Below are 23118 nucleotides of genomic sequence, written 5' to 3' on the forward strand. Positions count from 1 at the left end.
AACTGCTTCCATAAGTAATAGTTTATGGAATTAGTGCCATCTAGTGAAGACACAGCAATGAAACAAGTAGGACTTGGCTAAGAAATGAGTGAAATACATACAGTTTTTGTGATCCAGACCCTTAAAAATGAAGGTAAATAAACATAACTAGACTGCAATTATTTTTATCTGCAGTCTGTTACCTTAATCTGCTCTGTGCCCTTATTACCTAAATAGGTAATAAAAGATGGATAGACATTGCACCAAGTACCACTGAGCAGTATCCAGGAAAACATACTTACCAGGCTGAAGAGCATGTTCCAAGCTGAAATCATCTACAAAGAAAGAAGGGAAGTTTTAAATGTAATGCAAAAACTGAACTAGTTGTAGACTATTTTCACACAAAATGCACCTCACAATGCTTTCGCCAAGAATATAATGGCATGTTGGTTCAACACTGGCCCATGGAGGAGCACCACAGTTACCAAGAATTATCTGCCAAACTACATGCTGCTTTTGGTGATCACGGTACATGCCAAGAGGCAGCTCAAGGCGAGCAAGCTCAAAACATGCAGACTGAAAGCCAACAGAAGGGATTCTCACAAAAAAATCACAAAGTAAATCTGTGAAAGCACTAGCAGAATACTCCAAAATACAGAAATCCTTTTGCTATTAGAAAATTGCTTTCTTGCATAGAAATATCACAACTCTGTGTGCCACTAAATTGAAAAATTCAGGCTCTCAAATTAGTATGTACAACTACACTTGACTTCACAGTAAAAGGCATTACAAGTCAATCAGATCTCACCTAAATCTGATGATGGCGGCTTCCCAGGTGGAAGAGGCTTCGTTGTAGTTTCTGTTAGGGATGGTTAGAAAAAAAAAAGTTTAAATACTATTTAATACACTGTGCAGAAGATACATGAAGGACAAATGTAAGCCTGTGTCTATACAATGAAAAGCACAAGATCAAGTCTATACAGCAAGACATGTTCCCCTTAAGAGGAATCCCCGAGTATTCCCAAAGACAAATTTCAGTACTATGTGGTCAACATTTTGACATACCCATAGCTGAATTGTTCCACTGAGGTTCAAACAAACCATATGTGAAGAAGGTGTCATGCTTGGTCATGCAGTGATACTCAGAAACAAACAAGTCAAAAGAGCAGGCACTATTTTCCCACCTACCTCCCAAAATTTGCAAGAGTGTAATAATTACCCAATGCATCGTGTAAGCTGAAGTCATCAAAATCGCCTGTAGAAGATGAAAGCAACAGTAAGAACACTGTTTTTTCTTACTCAAAACCAACACTTATTACAGTCATAAACATGTCTTTGATCTATCTTGAGGTACATGTTCTGCTTCCTGCGTCAGACTACAAGAATATCTTGAGTCAGGGCTGAAGACAGACATTCTTCTCTATTTCTCCAGACCACCATCCACACATCTCTTTGTGAAAAAAAAAAGGAACAACACTAAGAATTGACTCTATAGAAAGGTCTAGAGGGCCAGAATATATATTCCTACAGTCAATATAATGCACTTAATCCTTTATTGTTGCCACTGCTATTGCAGGCTTAGTGCCATCCACAGCATATTATTTCCCAGCCTTCTTTCCCCTGAACCACAAACCGAGTAGGTGCACAGCTCCAATTCACAAGAATTTACAGGATTCACGTGTGAAGAAGAGCTTTGGAGCACAAAGGCTGGTATGAAAGTTATCTGATTGGGTAATGGATTTAATACCTTGGCATTAAAAATTAATTTTCATGGGTTTATAGGACTTATCTTTTCCCTAACAAAGGTTAACAGTATGAAGGTGGTTAAGTTATTAGCACAGATGATCTTAAGCAGTCTCTTCAACTTCCTAAAAGACTGCTAAATGCAGTTGTTACCACTATGGGCTCTCAACTCCAGGTGGTATTAGGTCAGTTGCTAGAGCTACTGCTGCTTACCCAGCCAACTGCTAACACACTAACTCAATAAATATATTCATGATACAAACTAGATTCACAGCATGAATATAGTAGTGTGATCTCAGCAGCAGAGGCTTGTAAGATAAACAGACAGCTACAACAACTGCTTGGGATATTTCTGATAGTTCATCATTCCTACTTTCACTGAAGCATGGAAAAAGAAAAAGGCACGAAAGTAGATACCAGCTATTCAAGAAAAAGATATCCATATGTACTGCTCCAGCCCCAAAGAAGCTGGAAGACTTTTTCCACCTACTGAGTATCAAGCCAGCCAGAGCAGAACTTAATTCCAGCCAGAGCTACCTTCATTCAGAAGACACATGAATAAAGCACTGATGTGTCTGGCTTTTCCTCTAAGAATGCAGCTACAGAAGAGGAATCAGAACTGGCTACTGCAAAGTCTGAAGAGAGGAATAATAAACAAACATCAAAAGTCAAACCACAAGCATAATGTTCCTTCTGCTTACATGACAAGCCAAGTTAAGACACGGACAACTCACAAATCTAGTACCAGGAATGCCACATGCTGACATACTTGGTGACATCTTTCATCTCAACTGAGGCCAAAACTGAAATCTCTTTTCCTTTTCAGATAACTGCACTAATAATGTATTTTTTTTTTCCCAGAGAAGAGATGAGACTAAGATACATTTTTATTTTTTTAATATGGAAGCCAGAAATGACAACTGGAATAAAAACATCAAAGGCAAGCTTGCAGTTTCCTGAAAACATCCTTCAAGCTAGTCTTCAGTCTGGCCAACTGAACTGCTACAGCAGAAACTGCTATCTGAAGTCTAAGCAGCGATTCCCATACTGTAACATTTGAACTGAGTACCACCTTGCTCACAGCCAAGTGGGGAGGTAGCATTGCCTGGTCAGTGACAGGCTCTTTCATGGAAACAGAGGCAATTCACAGCTTTGTTGTTGTGCACAAGCAAAGTGCATTTAGAACTTCCTGGATAAAGTCATTAGGTAGAGATCTTGGATAGAAAGCAAGAAGATATTTTACATGGTGTTCTTCACTCCAGGTCGTGACCATAAGCTCTTTTAGATACTTAACTCATGAAAAACTGTTTCACAGAATGCAAAATATTTGCAGGTTATATGAAGCCTACATCATCTTACAATACAAGCTTAAAAACCTCAGTAAAATTAGCAGTTGCTAAGACCCAAATCTCAGTTACCTCTGAAGTTACCTCTTTGTTTAGACTGCACCAAGAAATCTCCATTTTAACAGGCAAGAAAGTTCAAAACACTGAAGAGAAATTTAAACATGTATTTGCATAGTTGTTCCTCAAACTTGAATTCTGGTTTGTTTGTTTTGTGAAGTACATACATCTTTCAGGCTACAGTCCTCCAAGGAGGAAGGCCTATGACAGGACCTGCTCAGATATTTGCTACTATAACTCTAAGAAGGCAGGCAGAAGGAACTGTTGAAGATGTATGCTCCTCAAAACACTCTATAAGAGTAGCAACCAGAGGATACACCACTACCATCTGTTAACACCATCTGTCTCAAGGTTAAAGATATATCACAAAGTCAATGAATGCTACATTGGTGAGTGTATTTCAAGAGCACTATTTATTTTTAGAAGGAGTGGCAGAGGGAAAAACAAGCACATATACTCAACATTATGCTTTCGTGCAGCGGAAGTTTTACCTGGAGCAGCAAAGAGGCTATTTGAAGAGTCTCCCACTGCCACCATGAAACTTAAGTCTCAGAACTCTGAATGGTTCCAGCTGCAGTGGTTTCCCTCAAGAGGCGGAAACCAGTGTGAAAGAGTGTGCATTCAGTGACATTGCTACTTCAAGGGACTGCACATGATCTTCATGAAGAAATAATGTAAAATGAGATTGCTGACTGCCAATCTCACATAAGACATGCTTTGAGAGAGCAATAAACAAATCTGAGAGTTAATAAAAGAAAAAAAATTCTATATTGACTGGAATTGTTCAATATTCTGCAACAACAATTCTGTTTTCCAAGCGTGTAGCAAGATGTCAGGCTCCTCAAACACATTATCTCAATAACGGTAGTAGAAAATGTCAAAACCTAGCTTATGAAACTCATTACAATAATGTGCACTCTGAAGTGCTGGCAGTCTTCTTTCCCAGCAAAGACTGGTTGTTTCTCCACTGTTCATGAGAAACCTTCAGACGTCTTTAACGCACTTGCTTTTACAACTGTATTCACTCAGCTTTTAGTATGGGTGGGTCCAATGAAACTAGAAGTTCAATTACTTAGCCTGAAAAGAGAGACCCAGAACCAGGGATTCGGCTGGTTCCAGGGAAGAAACAGTCAGACAACAGAGAGAAAACTAGAGAACTAGAATAACGGTAGTAGCAGGATCTAAGAAGTCAGGAAGAATATGCTGCACTCCCTACAGGTTTAAGGAACACCCAGAGTAACTGAGCTTATGAGCATTTTCTTAGTCTAAGCAAAGATAGTTGCAAATAAAGCAGATATTATATTGTGTATAAAGCACAATATAGCAGGTATTTCTAGCTCCTATGGGCAGAGCAGATTCAAGAACGTTTCAGAAGTGTGTACACTATTTTCTTTCCATGCCCATAGCTCAAATACCAGGATCTCAAGAGACAGATCTTCAGCAGGCTGTCCCCAGTGACCTGCGTAGTTTGTGTCAGATGGGGGAAAACCAGCAGGTAATACAAAACAGCAAACATAAGCTTTTGAAAAGGTGATAAATAGAGGGTATTCAAGAGAGCCAAGTAACTACACAAATAGGAGTCCTCTGCAAAGACCCATCACTACCCTCAGATACTTACTGCTATGGTATTAGTCATATTTACATTCCACTGCAGAAGCCAACACGAGCTTTGGAAAGTTCTTCCATTAGTCACGTGTATGGCGACACACCAAGAAAGGAGACTTGTGATGAATCACCACAAACGTAACTTTCTGACTTGAGCAACAGACTGCTTGAATTTTGTTTTTCTAAAAATGCTGGTGCCCTCCTCTTCCTTCCCTCCCTTCCTCCTCAGCACCCTGGGCACCACTGGGTGCCACAGAGCCTGCATGCTGCCGCTGGTCTTCCAGTTGTAGGCCTACAGACCAGGTGACAGCGGTCAGCTTGTCTCTGTTCCACCGCTGGACATTACCTGCCACTCCGCCAGTGGCCAACTAACTTACAATCATAGAATCATACAATATCTTCAGTTGGAAGGGACCCATAAGAGCATAATAATAGCCACAAGAGCATAAACTCTTGGGCAACCAGGCAAAAAGCAGCTTCTCCAACTTCCATCAGGGAAACTGGATTTTAACCTCCCATGTCCTGTACTCCTTCCACTTGGGGGACTGAAAACAGAAGGAGCAGAAATATTCAACACCTAACCATAATAGAAGTTACAGAAAATACAGGAAGGCCAATACATCGAAACTTGTTCATGAAACACTTTAAATAACAGAGCAAAGCCATCACATCCCTTACAATTGCTTTTTAAGGTTACCAGCGCTTGATTCCAAACCAGGTTTTGCCCCTCCAGCATTAGTTACCTACAATAATTTGTCCCTGCCTGTGGCAGGGGGGTTGGAACTAGATGATCTTTAAGGTCCCTTCCAACCCAAACCATTCTATGATTCTATAAAAGACATCTGCTGCTCAGCTCACATTCTGACAGTTATTTTCCAACATGTCCAAGAGGAGCAATTTAATCACAAAAAGCCTGGGAGAAAGGTGACTTGGTTCTCCACACCTTTCTGTACAAACTGCCTTTCTAAAGTTTTAAATGGAGAACCTAGAACATGAAAACCACTTGCTGAAGGTGGAGGAACGTACTTAAAACTGTACTCCTCCTCTCAGCCAGGGCAGAGGTTTGCAAGCAAGATCCCCCTGCGTCAGGCAACGCAGATGGGATGTTTACTCCTACTGCCAAGCAGCAGTTTATAATTAGCCCTGCCTGGAGTCTCATGAAATTAAATCCCACACAGTTGGTTTCAAACCCTGTTCCTCCTATAAGCACCCACCTATCGATGCTGCTTTTCAAGTTTAGCTTCTCTGCAGAGCAAGAGAAAGCAAAAAGCTTTGCATAAAGTTCTGTTCAGAAGAATGAAGCCCCTTCCTACCTAAAATAAATATGGCCCAAACACAAATAACTACTGTAAATCAGCCAAAAAACAAACATAATTTTTTACATCTGGGGAGTGTCTGCTTTCTGCACATCTGGTGTGTTCACTCATTTATCTGATGGGAATAAAGTCAGCTAAGCCTCCGCTGTAACCAAAAAAAGATTTATTTCCTCTTCAAAAAGATGCATAAGACTACCCTAATAACTATCATATTTATTTTTGTTTTTACAGTAATCCAAAAGCTACTTCCCTGAAAAGTTACTTTATTTGCACCAATCTTGAAAATACAGTACAGAAGAAGTTACGCAGTTATGTGGCCTAATCTTTTTCTGATCTGACTGCTAGAAAATAGTTTTTAGACTAATCTGTGATTTATTTGAATATTTAAATTACTAAGTATTCTTTCCACCCCAAAATGGCAACTTAATATTTTAAATAAACAAAGAAAAAAAGCCTACAAGGTCACATTTTGACTCAAAACTATTTACTTAAATAACTGTAGTCATGTGTGCTAAAACAAGCCATTTATGGGAGAAGAAAAACCCATGTTTTGAAGCACAGTTTGGGGAATCCTGCTTGTCTAAAAGTTTCCCATGCAACTTTTGTTGCCCCGTTGAGCGGTAGAAACTAGGAAAATACAATGGGGCTCTAAACATAGCCATAAGCTGAGTTTTCCGGGGAGGATTTGATGTAGGAATAAGAGGACAGAATGAATAGCTCTAAATCAGCAGAAAGCATACAGAAGAACCAAGTCAATCACAAAGCTACAGAATTAACACAATGGCAACAGCCCTGCCAAATGCTGAGCTGCTCATCCAGAAATGGGAAGGGGTGAAAGAGAACTACGCAATAGTTACAAAAGGTCTAAGAACTCCTGAGAGTCCCTTCAATCAAGTGATGAAGATAAAAGCAAGTATTTGGCACCTTAATCACAACCTGCCCAGTGACAAGTTGTATACCACAGCCTGGTTGTTTTCTTACAGTTCATAATTCTGCATGTCCAAAACTGATGTGACCACCTAAAAAATAAACTGTCCCTCTGCAATTCTTTTTACAGATGCGAACTGAAATACATTGCTCTGTTTCATGAAGTTTGTAAGCAGAAACCTAAGCTAAATTAACAAAAGTTGCTAGAAGAACATTTGAGTGACAGAAGCATGGCACTTGCATCAAGACATAACAAGTTTAGGGGCACTTGGAGAGGAAGTGGGAAGAAAAGAAAAGGGTTTTGCAAAAAGGGTGGGGTTTTTTCCTGAATCAAAAAGGATGGAAAAATTTTGAAAAACTGGGTGCTTTAATAGGGGTGCTGAATCCAGATGGCAACAAATAAAAAGATATCGGAAATATTTATTTGATTTTTCACTCATTTTTTTCTTACCTGCAACGTCAGGAAGGCCTGACCGCGCTTCAAGACTGCAAATGCCATATACTATGCTTATTGCTATTTCACCCATGTACTTGACCTTACCAAGCATAAACACATTACTAAAATTAGTGAGTGTTTTAAAAAGGTATTTTCTAAAAAGCAAACGCTAAGCTTCCTCTCTTGCAAATTCAGGGACTAAAGTAAAATAAGACTGGCAGACAAAAGCATAGTCTTGTCTGCATTCAAGTGCAGCATACCCTTGACGAAGGCTGCAGGTGTTTGATTAAATATTGCCTAGCCTTACCTTATTTAAAGCCTGCATGTTGGTACATGTACCTGCAAGTGGTAGGCACACTGAAATGTTCAGCCTTCCAGGTAACTGCTCTTGAGTTCTTGGTACTCTTCCTCATAGCAGCCCTAAACCACAGAGGCATCACTCTGCGCATTAAGCATGAAGTTACTTGATGTCAGAAACGCGGGTCCCCAGCTGTGCAGTGTCACCCCACACCTGGGGACACCGCTGCCACTGCCTTCTCTTGCTTCAACACAGCACCTATGGAAGCCAGCCCTGTCCTGCCCCTGGGCCAGGCAAGGAGCACCCTCTGCCCCTCTTCCCAAGTCTCAGGTGCTGTCACAATCACCGTTCCCCCAGGGAGGCGCATGGAGCAGGCACAACGGGCCGAGACACCTCTGCTCACCATCGTTGCCTCTTCAGAAACCTGTGCCAGGGCTGGACTGGGAGTTCTGAAGCAATCTGAGGAAACCCTGTTCTCAAATCTCACCAAGATCAAGCAGGCAGTGTGCACATACTTTGCATTCAGCCACTTCTGAAATTCTGTCTTGGCATATAGTTAATTTTTTATAAGCCTAAGAAACCAAAATCCTTTAAGTACACGTTGCTCACAGTCTACAGCTTCAAAGTTTAAGCTGATTGATAGACAGGACTTCAAGCTTTCACAAAGCTGACAGGCCTTGCAGCTACTACTCACAGTCTAAATTTCCATAACCAGGTGCATTCTTACCACAAAGGTCACATTTACTCTTGTTATGAAAGTTCCCTTCCCTAACTATTATATCCATCAGTCTTTATAGTATGAAAGTGTATCAACTTTGTTAATATATGTTAGTTCACATTATACATTGCAATGTAGTGAGGTAGTGTCATTTTACTGGAGACTTTGGTATCGTTCATGCTTACGTAAAAGAAACCAAAGGACAGCTTAGCCCTGAAAATAAGGACTTTGTTTCTTGGAAGCTTAGAGCTGTCCATGAAGGATAAAAGATACCGCTGGACAACCAAGATAATGCCAGCATCCTAGCCCATCTAACACCTCTATGAAACCCTCCCAGCGTCAGCTGGCATCATAGATAAGTAACTCTGGCAAGACTGACTCCAGGGATGTCTGGATCAATAGAGAAGCAGCAAGAATGCTGCAGAAATATAGAATCATAGAATCCTTTTGGTTGAAAGGACCTGCTTTGCAAAGTTTTACTATGATTAGCAATCAGTAGTGTGGGTGTTCGTGATTAGTCAAATCATGTTGTATCTGAACATTTGAAGGGTATAAGAACCCTGCGTAAAACCACATTTGGGGTGCCCCAATTTAGCTGGGACACCTCATGCGCATTAATAAATATTTACCCTTGTAATCCTATATTTTGGTCCTAGCCTCTCGCTAGCAGACATCTAGCAATAGCAATAGCTTCAGCAGTTCTTGGCAAGAACCTTTCTGCAGCTGACCAACATCTGTGAAACCTCTTGCTCCGTAGCATGTACTTCAAAACAGAGGGTGCATCACAAGCAGTCAAAACTATACTTTGAAAACTGTGGAGCAATGTACACACTGATGGCACTAAGACGGACACCAGAGGAGACGGTGGGGCTGGGAAAGGGAATGCATTCAAGGCCCCTGGAACACTCAGTCTTCACACATTCACGAACGGATTCATGAACATTAAACCTCACTGGGACAACAATAGAAATCACAGCCAGCACCAAAAATTAACAGCTAAATACACTGGAAAGATTACAATGTCGATTAATCAAAAGATTAGTATCAAATTTAAGAAACCTGTTTTATCCAAGCAGGTTGCAAAAGCTTCATTATTGTATAGTTTAGTAAATTCATTGGTTCTCTTGAAAGTAACTACAACTGGCATCAAGTAACCTAATGCTATTTTATCGCCAGAAGTTTATCTATACTCCTATTCAGATAACAACAATGCACTGAAAACCTCTATATGCATCTGTACAGTTCAGTACCCTGCCCAGCCTTGTGCGGAGAAAGGGAGGAGTGTTTTCAGGACAATTGTGTGATCTCAAGCCATGACTTCAAGAGTTGTGTGCTTCTTCTGCTCATCTCAATATTCAGTAAAACACTTCACGCAGAAATGAAGTGTGTAAGATGATAGATTAGAGGCTTCCCCCCCCCACCAAACGGTCAGGAATCACCAGCATTTTGTTTTGTCTGCATCCTTATTTGCTCACACTCTGCACCTCTGGTAGCCTCTTGGATTGGGGCAGGGAGGGACGGAAGGAAGAGCAGTCCCAGAGGGGGCTTGGAAGAAAAAGGATGTGCAGCAGCGAGGCTCAGCTGCAGAAAGGTTAAGGAGGTCTGCACTAGACAAAAGATGGTAGAATTTTAGCACAAGGAAGAAGGAAGTATTCAGAAACCAAGATTTGTGATTTGGCAGCCAGTGAAGTAAAAGCTCCAAAAACTCAACAGTTAGAGCAGTAAATAATCCTCACTCCGATCAAGGAAAAAGGATTTAATTTATAACTTTTGATGAACAAGTAAATGGCACTTGGCCTTCCATTTAGAAATTCCTTCTTCAAAATAAAATTTAGTTGAAATATACACTTGCAATGTGCACAGAGCTAAGTCAAAATACTCTTATTTTTTCAGCAGTACACTAAAACGATGGCTCGTAGTAAGCAAGACTGTTTTATGTCTCCTGGTACTTGTACGCTGACAATTTCATTTCACAGCGTGTTTCTTTTACCTTCCTCACCAGAAGTCTTACCAGTTCAAAACAATTTGTACACTAATAGCAAAATTCAAACAAAATCTGTAATCTAGTAAGAAACATTAACTGAATGGTAAAATTGACTTTGCTCTTCTAGACTCTTTTTCATCGTGGCTTGTTCAGCTATGGCTAAAAAGATTTTTCAGTCTTTTCAACTTGTATACTTAAAAATAGCTACTAGAGCTTTTGCTAAAAGAAAGAAGAGGAAGACTTTGGGTTTTACAATGAGGGTTTCCTGTGGGGAAGGCGGGGGTAGAGGAAACCAGACCCAGTACAGTGGTTTGCAATGATTCAACTCATACTTTAACCCATTGCTCCGAGACTGAATCAGTTCTGGCACTAGTCAACTCATTTTATAACAAAACCTACTGTCATGCTCAAGCTTCAAACGTTGACACGTTTCAGTAGCACCAACACCACTTTTTCTTCCTGCAAGTATTTACTATTAAGGGATTAATTGAGACAGAGCTGCATTAAGTGACAATTCAGTGAGCCAGGATTTCACAGCTTGTGCTCCACTACAACACACCAGCATCGGAAACACACAGACTAGCTTCAGCCACAGGACACGTGATGTGACAGAAGCCTGCTCCGCTGGGCGATGGGGAACACTGGAGGAGTAGGCTAATTTTTTTTCTACTTCAACTAACTTTGTACCATGTATGCAAAATTACTACCTAAAAAAATATTTCTGAAGGACAGCCACCCACACACAGAGCTACTGCAGGCACACAGGTCAATGTGACTAGTTTTAGTTGCCCAAACCAGACAGATAAAATAGTAAACTGATTAGTTAGAATCCAACTAAGTGGCACCCACAGATATAGGGCAAGCCAGAAATGTGGCACAGGTTTTGTCAGATGAGGGTTTATTTTTTGTCTCTCATTTAAAAAAAAAAAAAGGTTGGTTTTGGTTTTTTTACTTCCCATCCTTCATTATTGTTACTTCAGGAACAAGATAAATCTTCCATTTTGTACCAAGGCTACGTCCTTAGTAGTTCCAACATGTTCATGTGCTCAGCAAAACATCTGGAACGTGTTCACAGTGAAACCGTAAGCATTTCTATTTCAAGTGCACCTTGTGAAAGTACTTCTGCTATATCTAGACAAAAACTTTTATCAAGAGTTCTCCATGTCCACCTTAAGAAACAGTTTCACCATCTCCACTCTGGTTCTGTGTCACCTTCTAACATCAACTGATTTTATATTCCAGCGTTATCACTTGCAGGCAGCCATTACACATGCCAGACTTTAGTCTGCACTATAAATTTACTCATTTTGTGGAACATCACAGGAAAGCAATAGGAGTGGATGGAAAAACTGTCCTCAGGACAGGTAAGAATTGCAAGCTGAAGGGAGCGGTGCCTGGGTATAGGACTGTCAGTGGAGACGGTGACAAAGGTGCGACGGCAACACTCAAGGGAAAGGAGTAATGGAAGCAGTGGGCAGGGAAGAGGAAGAAGGACACAGAGTCAGAGAGGTCTGGATGCAGAGAAGTTTTCAGCTTGCTACAGCCCCAAGCTTCAGAATCACAGCTCTTGCCTGAGTTTTTTGGGGAAAAAGGTCCATATCTCTCCTTAGTTAGCACAGTAAAGAGCTGGCCTTTACAGAAGGCCAAATTAGGAAAAAGGAAAGATGGAAGTTTTTTTGTGGAAAGGGGAGGGATGTCGTAAATCAGATTGAAAACTTGCCAGCTAAGACAAGCAGGGACAGCTCTGATCCGAAGAAGTGATGTCTGTATAACCATTTGTAATGTTTAGGAAGGAAGAAGGCAGGGAATAGTTGGTGAATTAACTACTGAATTTGGGATTCAATCTCAAGATGCCTGGCATCCAGGATGTACTGAGAAACACAGAGGCAGACAGAGATTTCTGGCATCAAAGAGGGACAATACAGACAGGCATGGATAGCTGAAAGTGAGGGAAGAAACAGAAGATTGAAAGATAAAGATAAAAGTATAGAAAAAGATAGCCTTATCCAAAAGCTTTCCACATAGGCTTCCCCAAACCCTTCCCTCAAACCTTCTTCTGAAACAACTTCTTTCTAAATTTAACAAGGACTTATGTGCCTCCAGAGCTGTTTTGTCCAACAATAGCATCAGCTCTAATAAAAACTGTATCCTACCCGACACATTTGCCTCACTTATTTATAATTCACCACATCACACTACTACTATTATCACTGCTAGCCCCTTCCCTCTTCACATAGGTTCAATAGCTTCCTCCAAATCACAGGGAAGAAACAAGTGGTGGTAAAATAAACACTGTAACTCATTTTTTTTTCCAGGCAGAAAAGGTTTAGACTGTAGTTTTTGTGGCAGTAATAAAAACAGTAATATTACCAACATTGCAAAATATAACCAGACTTGCAGAATTGGCCGTCCTGGAAATATCACAGTTTAAAAAATTTTTCACCTTATTCTCCCTTCAAAATATTGGACTTCTTCACAAACAGAAAAGATGCAAGCAATATTTTCTGTGGTTAAGAAAAAAAGCATACAGTTTTATAATTAAAATCTGATTTTTACTAATGAACTCAATGGGTGTTTAATCAAAAAGAGCTTCTATTTCATGGAAAGATTAACTTGCATACCACGCCATAACATCTGCCTGATGAAAGAACAACTGCTATCCTAAAAACAAAGTTTGATTTTACCCAGATTAAAACTCTTTGGCTCAAAGTGAAATGAGCTTTGTGGATACTTTACACACATCAAGAAATTAATATCATTTATTGTGAAAAATTTTGAAGAAACAAGAGGACCAATGGGAGTTTTACAGGACTCAAGCTATGAGGAAAATAGAGTGGAATTAACATCTGCAGTTAATTAAGAGTTGCCTCAGTCAAGAGGTTTTCCTTTTACAAGTACAGTTAAAGACGCCATTTTGTAGATGTTTATAGTATGCAGACTCTTCACAGGTGACTGAAATCGGTATAAAGGAAACCAACTGCATTTGGTACACAGCCAGTGATGTTGTGTGCTGAGACCTGACTTAAAATGTAAATGTTTTCTTTTAAAATTATCTTTTTTTGACAAAACATGTTAGAATGATTCCTGCATTTGCCATGTTAATTATGTATTTTAAAGCAACTGTTCTATATTTAGAAAAACTGTTCTGTATTTAGCAAAACTATTGTAAACAAGCCTTAAGTCACGAAGAACTAAGTTCTTGGACTGTCACAGGAATTTGTTTTATGAGTTTTTGGAATACTTTGTAGAAAATCTTCAAGATCCTATTCTTCTGGGATCCCCAGTCATACCAAATGCAGAGACTAAAACAGTTTAAGAGGAGTTTGTGATGACCATCACTGCAGTAACTTTTATTTTCAACAGATGAAAAATGTGCTTTCCTGCAGCAAGCAGGGAAATCTTTCCCAGACTAGAATTTGCAAGCATATAGAGAAAGCAAGACTTTTTTTTTTCTTTTTAATGAAAAAGCAAACTAAAATTAGTTTTTACGATACCAAGCAAGCTTCCAAACACTAGCATTTGCAGTATTGGTCACAAGTCTGCAGAAAAGATGACTCAGCGCTGTTGCTGCCACTATGTGCTTTTGCAAGATAGCACAGAGACCTCCTGCAGCAGCTGATAAGATACAGACAGACAGGGAAAGGGCAAGACACACAAGCCAGAACACTCTTTCTCTGTATTGGGAATAACTTGCAGGGTCTACATAGCAGGGGCTGATAACATGGTGGGACCCCTGTTGACCAAGGAATGACCTACTATGTACCATGCTGGAGGGAGTATGCCATAGGATTAACAGCAAGGCCAGGGTTAATACCGACATTCCGGCAGTATGGTAAATCTTGGGGAAAAATGCCTGGGAAGAATGGGAATTCTGCATGCCCCTGTCCTAGATGCTGGGACTTACAGATGCTCCTAAACAGAAAAGGAGAGGGTATGACCAAGTCAAACGGAAGGCCCTTCAGAGATGCAGCATTGCCAGCTGAGGAGTTGTGAGCACAGGGCAGAGTTGGAGCTCAGTTCAACCACTGCGTTCTCCTGCCCCAGCCTCCAGACCACATACTGTTCTGACAACCCATCTGAAGTCACTGAACTGGAGGGGACCTGCTCCTGGCCTGGCAGCAGGTGCAGATAACCAAATTTATTGGGCTGTCTGAGGTGGCCAGGCACCACCTGGCCCCATCTACATCGTGCCCTATGGGATACTGGTGCTCAATGCACCTTGCTGCCCTTGTGTAGCAGTAATGAATGAACAGTTATTCACACAGTACGTGAGGAAGACACCCGCCTACCTCTAGTGAAAGGGAGCCTCAGTTTGAATAGACAAGATTGGTAGCCCCTACCTGTTGCCACCGCATCTACTGGCCCTGCCCTCTTGGGCTTGACTTTCTTGACCACTGTAGATGGACAGATGAGACAGGAAGGCATCGGGCTTTTGATATAGGCAATGTGCTTTGTATAGGAGGGAACCAGCTACAGGACTCTTACCGACCCCCGCGATGTTGCATGCACTCAGATAGACCCAGTTGTTCTTCCCTTAGCAACCCAAATAATTCACTGAAAGGAGTATTGAACTGATTAAGGGGCTCCTGGTGAGATTTAAAAAGTAATTAGTAACTGATTCCCTGGAAAAACAAGGGTAGGGGGGCTCTCAAACACATTTACCTTACAACAGTCCTGTTCGGTCTGTCCAGAAGCACGCTGGAGAATGGCAGTTAACAGCAGATGTCAGAGCTTTGAATGACGTAGCTGCTGGATTAGCCGCTGTAGTTCCAGGCATGCTGCAGCTCTTGCATGAGCCAGAAGCCAAACAATATACCTGGTATGTTACAACTGATGTTGCAAATGCTTTCTTTTCAATCCCTCTGGCTGAAGAAGCAAGACCGCAATTGCCTTCACCTGGAATGTTGTGCAATATGTCTGGAACAGGCTGTTGCCAGCGGTGGAGACACAGCCCTACCATCTGCCACAGCATCATCCACAAAACTTTAAAGCAACATACCTCTAGAGAATTTTTCCACTGCATTGATGGTGTATTGATTAGAGGAAAAACCCTCGAAACAGTACTAAGTAATGGGCAACATGTAATCTTTATCTTTCCCAACTTGAACTGGTAAGTCCATGGCCAGCAAATCAACAGTAAAAGGAAGACTGAACTCCTCTGGCTATAAAATGCCCCAGCATATGATGAGTTATATGCTGAAAATTACCAATGGAGTTTGTTTACTGATGGATCCCGTAAAACCACAGCAGGAAACGGTGCTCCAAGCAGCTTGGAGCCCCTCCACAGGGGAGGTTGCCACCTGCAAAGGGACAAGAGGCTGCCATCAGTTTGCAGAAGTAATGGCCTTCAGAGTCGCCTTGGAACATGCTCAGGAGCATCAGTGGCCCTGAATATACATATATACAGACTCCTGAGTGATCATCAATGCGGTGCAGAAATGGCTCAAAGACTGGAATCGTGATAACCGGCAGCAGTGAGGAAAACCAGTTTCGGCAGCAGAACGGCAAGGAATAAAACAGCTACCCGGAGAAACATCTACTTGAATACATGGTGTTAACGTGCATACCTGAAATTCAAAGGCAATCTGAGAAATGTAATAACAAGGCTGACCAGTTAGCTCAATTTGCCAGCGTAGATTTAGGGTGTGAGCACAAAGGAAAGCTATTTTTAGCCAGGTGGGTCCACAAAACTGCTGCTCATGTACTGAGGCAGAGAACGTAGCTTAGACTTGTCTCAGGAAGCCATAATGCAAGCAACTAGGCAGTGTGAGATCCATGCAATAATACAACACACATGGAAAGTATGAATGATGTACCATATGGGCAATGGGAGAAAGGGAAGTTTGGAGAAGCCTGGCAAGGAGATCAGCCCCCTTCTCTCCAGCAACACCAGCAGGTACTGTGTCCTCACAGTGGCAAAGCTAGCAATGAGTTGCTAGAAGCTTTTCTACTTGGAAAGAAATGTAGGCAGCACCCTAGATGGAACAAGCTTATTTGCTGGCACGACGGAATGCAGCCTTGGCTAGACTCAGACAGCAGCAGTCATTTCAAAACCACAGCCGTCCAAGAATGAGGGGAAGATTGTGGAGCAGAGCGGGTGTATCATATTCCCTCTAATCCCCAGGCATCTGGAAAGGTAGAATGGTACAATGGCTTACTTGAAACTGAACTCCAGGGAAAGGGAATCTCACCTCTACGAAGCTTGGGGGGAGCTAGTAACATAAAAGTAGGAACCCATCATTGCAGCCCTGCAGAAAACCATATACCCCAAGTTCAGATGGGTGACAAAGTACCAGCCAGCCCCGAGGATACCAGAATTGAGACACAAGTTTGTGTCTATCCTCCTGCAGCAATTGAAATCCCTAAGGAAGGAGTCCTTATCACTTGAGGACCAGGAATTACCTACTAGGTGGCCTTTGGAAAAGTAATATTGACATTAAATAGGTGCTGTTACATATGATAAATAATCTTATTTTACTTCATAAACTATGCTGTGTGTTTTGAAGACACAAGACATACGTCTTTGCGGACAAGATGTACATCCAAACAGTTCCTAGGTACATGTTGCTCAAGAGTGTATGGGGCATGAACTAGGCAGGGTTTCAGCAGCAGAGGGCTGCAGGGTGCCCTGTCTGGGAAGAGGCCGTGAACTGCCCTGTGCCACTTGCAGTCACATCACATCGGCACTGACACCGATGATGCGCACCAAACCTTCAAGTGGTCAGAGGAGCACAGAGTATTCCTGCTTGAATACACGTAAGAAAAAGTGTCAGTCAGCAGGGACAGGAGACACATGAGGAGATAGTCTGAGAGACTCACAGACAGAGGACATGTGGCTGGAAATGTGCTCTGGGGAGGAGAGGTTCTATGCCAAGACAGTACATCCCTGAGGGACTGCAGCTGTGGGCCACTCACACCAGGGCCACCCATACCAAGGCAGAGATAGCCATGAGGAACTGCTGCTCAGGGCCACCCACACCAGGGCAGGGATAACCCTGAGGGACCATAAGCGACCGTCACTGGGGCAGGGACACTGAGAAGCAAAGAAGAGCAGAGGAAAATCAGGAAGCAAAGAGGAGCAGCAGAAAGAAACCATTAGGCATATGACCTTCCTGCTCTGCCCGTCACTTCACGGAAGGAGCATGGGACAGGCTGAGGGTAACCTGCAGTGAAAACCAGGGAAGTCGAGATGGGGTAGGTAGGGTTGTTTGGTTTAAGCTGAAAGCAGGGAAGGAGGAGGACCTTAGGGGTTTGATTCATCATTTTCCTTCTCTCAATTCCCAAATCCATAATCAGAAGTTTGTGTTAACTGACAGTAAGCTAATTTAAGTAAAAGTTCCCCAAGTTGAGACTGTTTTGCTCATAACATTCTCTCAAAACACTTTTACTAGACTCCAAAGAGTAGGTTCCTGTGCCAGAGCATGAAAAAGCAGTTTGGCTAAAAGAAAGAAGCTTGCCCCTGGCAAGAAGATCTTAACTGTTGAAGATTACTATTATTACTGCATTTCACTAACACAGCTGTCACCTCATTAAATACAAGTTGATGGCAGTAAGAGGTTCAAGACAGCAAGAGTTAAAGCAGAGTCTTTTCTCAAGTGCAGGCAACCCCATCACATGCACCAAAGTAACATCAGGAAAATATTGAAATTGGTCTTGGCTGGATGTCAGTAGTCTGAGTCACGCTTAACTCTTGCCAAGTTAAATCGCTGTAACTACGGAGAGCTTCAGGATTGTTGCAGTGATGTCATTTTGATGTAGCAGTGCAGTGGCCATTTTATATAAATAACACATAAAAAACCCCTCTTACCCATTTCAAATCAGAGGAAACGGAAAGATGGAGAAACATGTGCTGCACTTTTCAAGTTCATGCTGCTGTGTATGCACACTAGCACTGCTACTAAAATTGTTCAACTGAAATAAAGTTGTGTGGTCGGGTTTGGTTTTTGTTTTTCTTTTTTTTGTAAATCAGATTTAAAAGGCAAACAACTCCAGAGCCCACAAAGCAGAGATCAGCCTCCAGGAATCCCTGTGCCACCTCCCTGCCCCAGCTAAAAACTCCATCTATGAGATTACAGACAGCACCACTTCACCAGCTTTCATCCAACTAGTCATTTTTCTCAACGCTGACTTGCCTTAACAAGAAGTCAGGGGCACAAGTGTTTCCTTCCCTTTGCTCACAGCCCTGTAATTACAGCAGTCTTACAAATAAGGGATCTCCACTTGTAATTCACCTTAGGCTACTGATCTTACACATAGATACCTCGGTTTCCTGCGTGTATTTTGCTCACCTTCCCGTGTTCACTACCACAACTGTTTCTTGTGGCAACTGTGTTTCAGTCAACAAGCTCTACCCAATTCTTGCAAAGGATACTTAAAGAATATATTCCTGAGTCCAAACTCGAGATCCTCAGTAAGCAGACAGCTTTTTATGCCTTGATCTTTCTACAGTAGATAAAGGAAACTTCTGAGCCTTGTGTCTGCGTGCATAAGTTTTCTGCCACTCATCACATATGGATTTTTTTGTTTAATTCTCCTTCTGCTGTGCTCTTCATATAAATTGTACAGAAGATCTGCTGCCTAATACTTTTTTTTTTGTTGTTGTATTTTGAAAACCAGATGCCTAAAATTAGACACTGGGCTAACCTGGTGGTTTTGCAGATGTAAGATGGCTGAGCCGGTCTCACACGTCAGAGCCAGTTGAAGCAGGAAGCCTCCTGCCCTCGCCTCCATCTCATCTCCACTCCCTGATGCTCGGCCCTGCTGCTCCCTTGCGCTGGCTCCGACACCCATGAAACACTCCGCAGAGCAAACTCAATGCACCAGATCAGTCATTTGCTGACTTATCAAGCTGAATCATCTCAGCACAGGCCCCAATGGGCACCAGACCAAACATGGGAGGAGAGAAATGGAAAGATCCCACTCCTCAGCAGGAGCAAGCTGTCGGACTACAGCCTACAGAAACTTATGATACAAAAACTCACATTCGACCTTCCTCTGGATCCAGCCCCAACGATACCTAAACTCCAGCTCTGCCTGACTTGCAGAGCTCATCTTTGGCAAATGAGACAACACCTGAATAACAGTTCTGAGGTTAAAACTGCAAGTTCTTTTTCTAAGCAAGCTCAAACAACGAAGTTCACCCTTGCTTAATAATACATTCAAATCCTCATGACATGTTGAACATTGTCCTAACACTTAGAGCTTCCACGTGCCTAAAATGGATGATCCCATAAGAAGTTCTCAGTCCAGAAGCACAGACTGGTCCGCTTGAATTGCAAAAACAAGCAGTCCCAGTGAAACCAGTCACCTCCGAACAGTCGCACAACAGCTGAACTGCTTATAAGATAAGAAAGATCCTTAACTTTCTACAGCAGTTCTGCAAATTCAGACTACAGACAGCCCACTAACAGTGAAATTAAAATTTTCAAAAATGTGTCATTCTGGTTTTGCCTTTATTTTAATTTAAGATTGCACCACCACAAATCTGAAATTCCTCTGAAGGGCCCCACCCTCCCCAGGCTGACATTCTCAACAGTCCTTGAATTCTTACACATTTTGTTTAAGGAAAAAGTGTCCCAAGCTAATTATAACGTATCTGCTCGGTTTGTATTATCAGCGTTAGCCAATACCCAGATAAATTAACCAGCTTTTTAAGAGCAATCTGTTAACAATGTAGCATAAATTTCCTTGGAATTCAAAGCAAAAGCCCTGAAGGCAGTTCTTGTGCACCCTCCCTCCAGGGAAGCAGACTCTCTTCATCTCCAAACTTCCTGGCAGAAAGTTTAGAAAGACTATTTTTAAGTGACTCCAAATACTTCCACATCTTAAGACCATCACACCAAAGATCTTGCTGTCCATGACTGTGAGGACTGCTTGCAGACGTAGAGGAGCAAGTTCTCCACATAAGTAGTAAGATGATATCTCAATGTTAGCAGCCTGAATCATCTGTCAGTTTTAAAGGTGGTAACTGTAAAATTGCACTATTTTCCCAAGAGCTCAGCTTTGCTAACCTAGCAGTTAAGACCACAGTAAGGCCACAGCAGAACTGAATTCAAACAAGCCTGACACCAAACTGCTAATGTGGCATCCTGCATGCAGTGTTTGCAGCTTCCAGTCAAAACTGGGAATGGGTATTCTTCCCTCTCTCTTACACCGAAGAGATAGACATTTAAGTTTTGAAGTGTTACTTTTACAGAGCACCTGAAATAAAATACCTAGGCACAGCACCAAGTTTGCTTATTATTATAGTAAAAAAAAAAAGTTTCTTAGAAATAAATCATATAAATGGGAAAGGACAGTTTGCACTGCGTATTCCAGCTTAGCATCTTTCTCCTGAAAAAAACTTGGTATAGGGAAACTTTGCTACTCTTCTTCCCCTGCCCAACCCGTTTCCTTATACCAGATACCACCGTGCTATTACACACACACCGGTTTGAACAGGGTTCACGAAAATCGTCCCTGACACACACCGAAGCCGTGAGAAGCTTCTCACGAAATACCCTGGTGTGTTTTACCCTGCAGTTTTGCCATAACAACCTTTATTTGAAAAGGCTACCGTGTGACGGCAGACTTTCTGCTCAGTAACTATCTGTTGCCCTGGAATTGCCGTAACTCCGCTTTCTTTCCTAAAATGGAAGCCGAGCTCCAGCTGAGCTCCCCGCCGCCCCGAAACCCCCTCCCAGCCACCTGCAGGGACCCCCCTGCACCCACGGGCCCGGCTGGGGCGAGTACCACGTATTCACCCAAGAGATTAAAAACAAGGCAGCGCTTCCAGCGCGGGAGGCGTGCAGAAAGCTCAGGAATACTTTTCCAGTTACTTAAAAGGCAAAAAAAAAGGCGCACAAAACCAACCCAAAAAAGGGCTGGAGGAGGAGAGCGCCGTTTCCCAGCCCCGGACAGACACGGGCAGCGGCCGCCCGGGGACCCTCCTGGGCTCCTCTCGTCCCCGGGGCTGCTCCGCCGAACCCCCACCCCTCGCCCCGGGGACGGAGAGCAGGGGAGCAGCCCCTCCCCAAGCCCGGCGGGGCAGCAGGGGTCCGCGGCAGAACCGCTCCCCGCCGCCCCACCCCTCCTCACCTCTGCCGGGGACCAGGACGGCGAGGAGCACGGCCAAGGGAAGGAGCCTCCAGCGCCGCATGACTGCCCGCCCCACACACGCCGCCCGCTCCCTGACAGCCGCTCCCGGCGCCCGCCGCCAGCTGCTCGCGCCCGGCCGGAGTGCCGCCTCCCGGCGCTGGGTGCGCCCGGCGGAACACGCCCAGCCCACCGCGCTGCCAGGCCGCGGGGAGGAGGGCGAGGGCGGCCCGTCCGCTCCTCCCAGGGCGTGAGCCGGCCCCTCCTGCCCGCCGCGGCGGCGGGACAGCGCCCGGCCCGGCAGCGGGGGAAGGGGACGGCGAGGCCCACGCGGCTCTCGTCAGGGCGCGGCGGCTGGGCGGCCGCTACCCGGCACTGCCGCGCCGCGCCCCCGGAGAGGGCGGGCGGTGGCGGAGCCCCGTTCCCCGGCGGGCTGGAGGCGTCGCGCTGAGGCCGGGAGCCGGGTTTCCCGTGTGGGCCGGGCCGAGTCCTCCCGGCTCCGGCGAGCTGGAGAAGGAGCGGGGCTTCGGGGCGGGCGGGTTGGTGCTGTTCGCACACTACTGGCTGCTGCTTCTTATTAAAAGTAGGTTCTTCTAAAATTCTGGTTTCTTGCAACACTACCGTAGTTATTTTTAGACAAAACATTCTAAAAATAGTTTGAGAAGATCTGTCACTGTGATTTACAGGAATAGAGGACATAGCCTCAAGCTGTGCCAGGGGAGGTCCAGGTTAGACATTAGGAAAAATTTCTTCACAGAAAGGGTTATTAGGCATTGGAATGGGCTACCCAGGGAGGTGGTGGAGTCACCATCCCTGGAGGTGTTTAAGAAAAGACTGGATGTGGCATTTAGTGCCGTGGTCTAGTTGACACAGTGGTGTTAGGTCAAAGGTTGGACTCGATGATCCCAGAGATCTCTTCCAACCTAGCTGATTCTGTGATTCTGTTGTTCAGCCCTGAGCGCTCCTGTGCAGCCTGCCTGCAATAAAAGGGGGCACCAGACCAACGAGCCCTGAAAGGAGGTCCCATTTTCCAGACAGAATGAGCTCCAGGGCTTACACACTGGCCACAGGTTCCGATAGCAGAGACGCACTCTCTTGTACCGCTGCCCTCTCTTTGCCCAGGCATGCTCTTTTCCTGCTTTTCCTCGGGAAAAGTTACCCAACACTAAACACACCGGGACACCTAATAATCTGGTCTGTAACAAGCTGGCTTTTCCTCCAGTCAGACAGAAAACCAGTAAAATACCTTTGAGTCTTGTACTTGCAAGCGATGCTACGCCAGGCCCGTGGCTGACAGGTACAGGTGTAAGCTCAGTACGGCACTGAGCTTTCTTAACTAGCTTTGCTGGTGTGGGAAGACGGATATTCAAGATCCTGTTTTCTTTTAAGTCTGTTTCTACAGGCATTTCATGTCCTGTGTCAGACGCTTTCAGCTGAGGGCTGGTCGGTGACCCTGGTGCTGTTGTAGCAGCTTGAGGCGGTGCTGCGGGTTGCGGTGGGACCTGTGTGGACACCGTTGTGCTGAGCTCTGCTCAGGGGCACATGTGACAAAAACACCTCTCCCAAATCCTGGGTTTCCACTTGCCAAATATGCTCTCATTATTGACTGGATAGTAAGTAGTTCAGTGATGTAGAT

General features: G+C 43.6%; 1 protein-coding gene across 1 annotated transcript in view; it reads right to left on the minus strand.

Annotated features, from left to right (window-relative positions):
* Positions 1 to 21803, minus strand: part of LOC137677908 (CD99 antigen-like) — a 34034-nt gene extending 12231 nt beyond the window's left edge. Inside the window, exons 1-4 of the mRNA XM_068425593.1 lie at positions 21486 to 21803; positions 1199 to 1234; positions 788 to 838; positions 282 to 314 (exon numbers count right to left, since the gene is read on the minus strand). Of these exons, the coding sequence (XP_068281694.1) occupies positions 282 to 314; positions 788 to 838; positions 1199 to 1234; positions 21486 to 21546 (181 nt within the window). The 5' untranslated portion in view covers positions 21547 to 21803. The remainder of the gene's footprint in view (positions 1 to 281; positions 315 to 787; positions 839 to 1198; positions 1235 to 21485) is intronic.
* Between the last annotated feature and the right edge of the window lie 1315 nt (positions 21804 to 23118).

This window comes from Nyctibius grandis, chromosome 2 (assembly GCF_013368605.1).
Source record: "Nyctibius grandis isolate bNycGra1 chromosome 2, bNycGra1.pri, whole genome shotgun sequence".
NCBI lineage: Eukaryota > Metazoa > Chordata > Aves > Nyctibiiformes > Nyctibiidae > Nyctibius > Nyctibius grandis.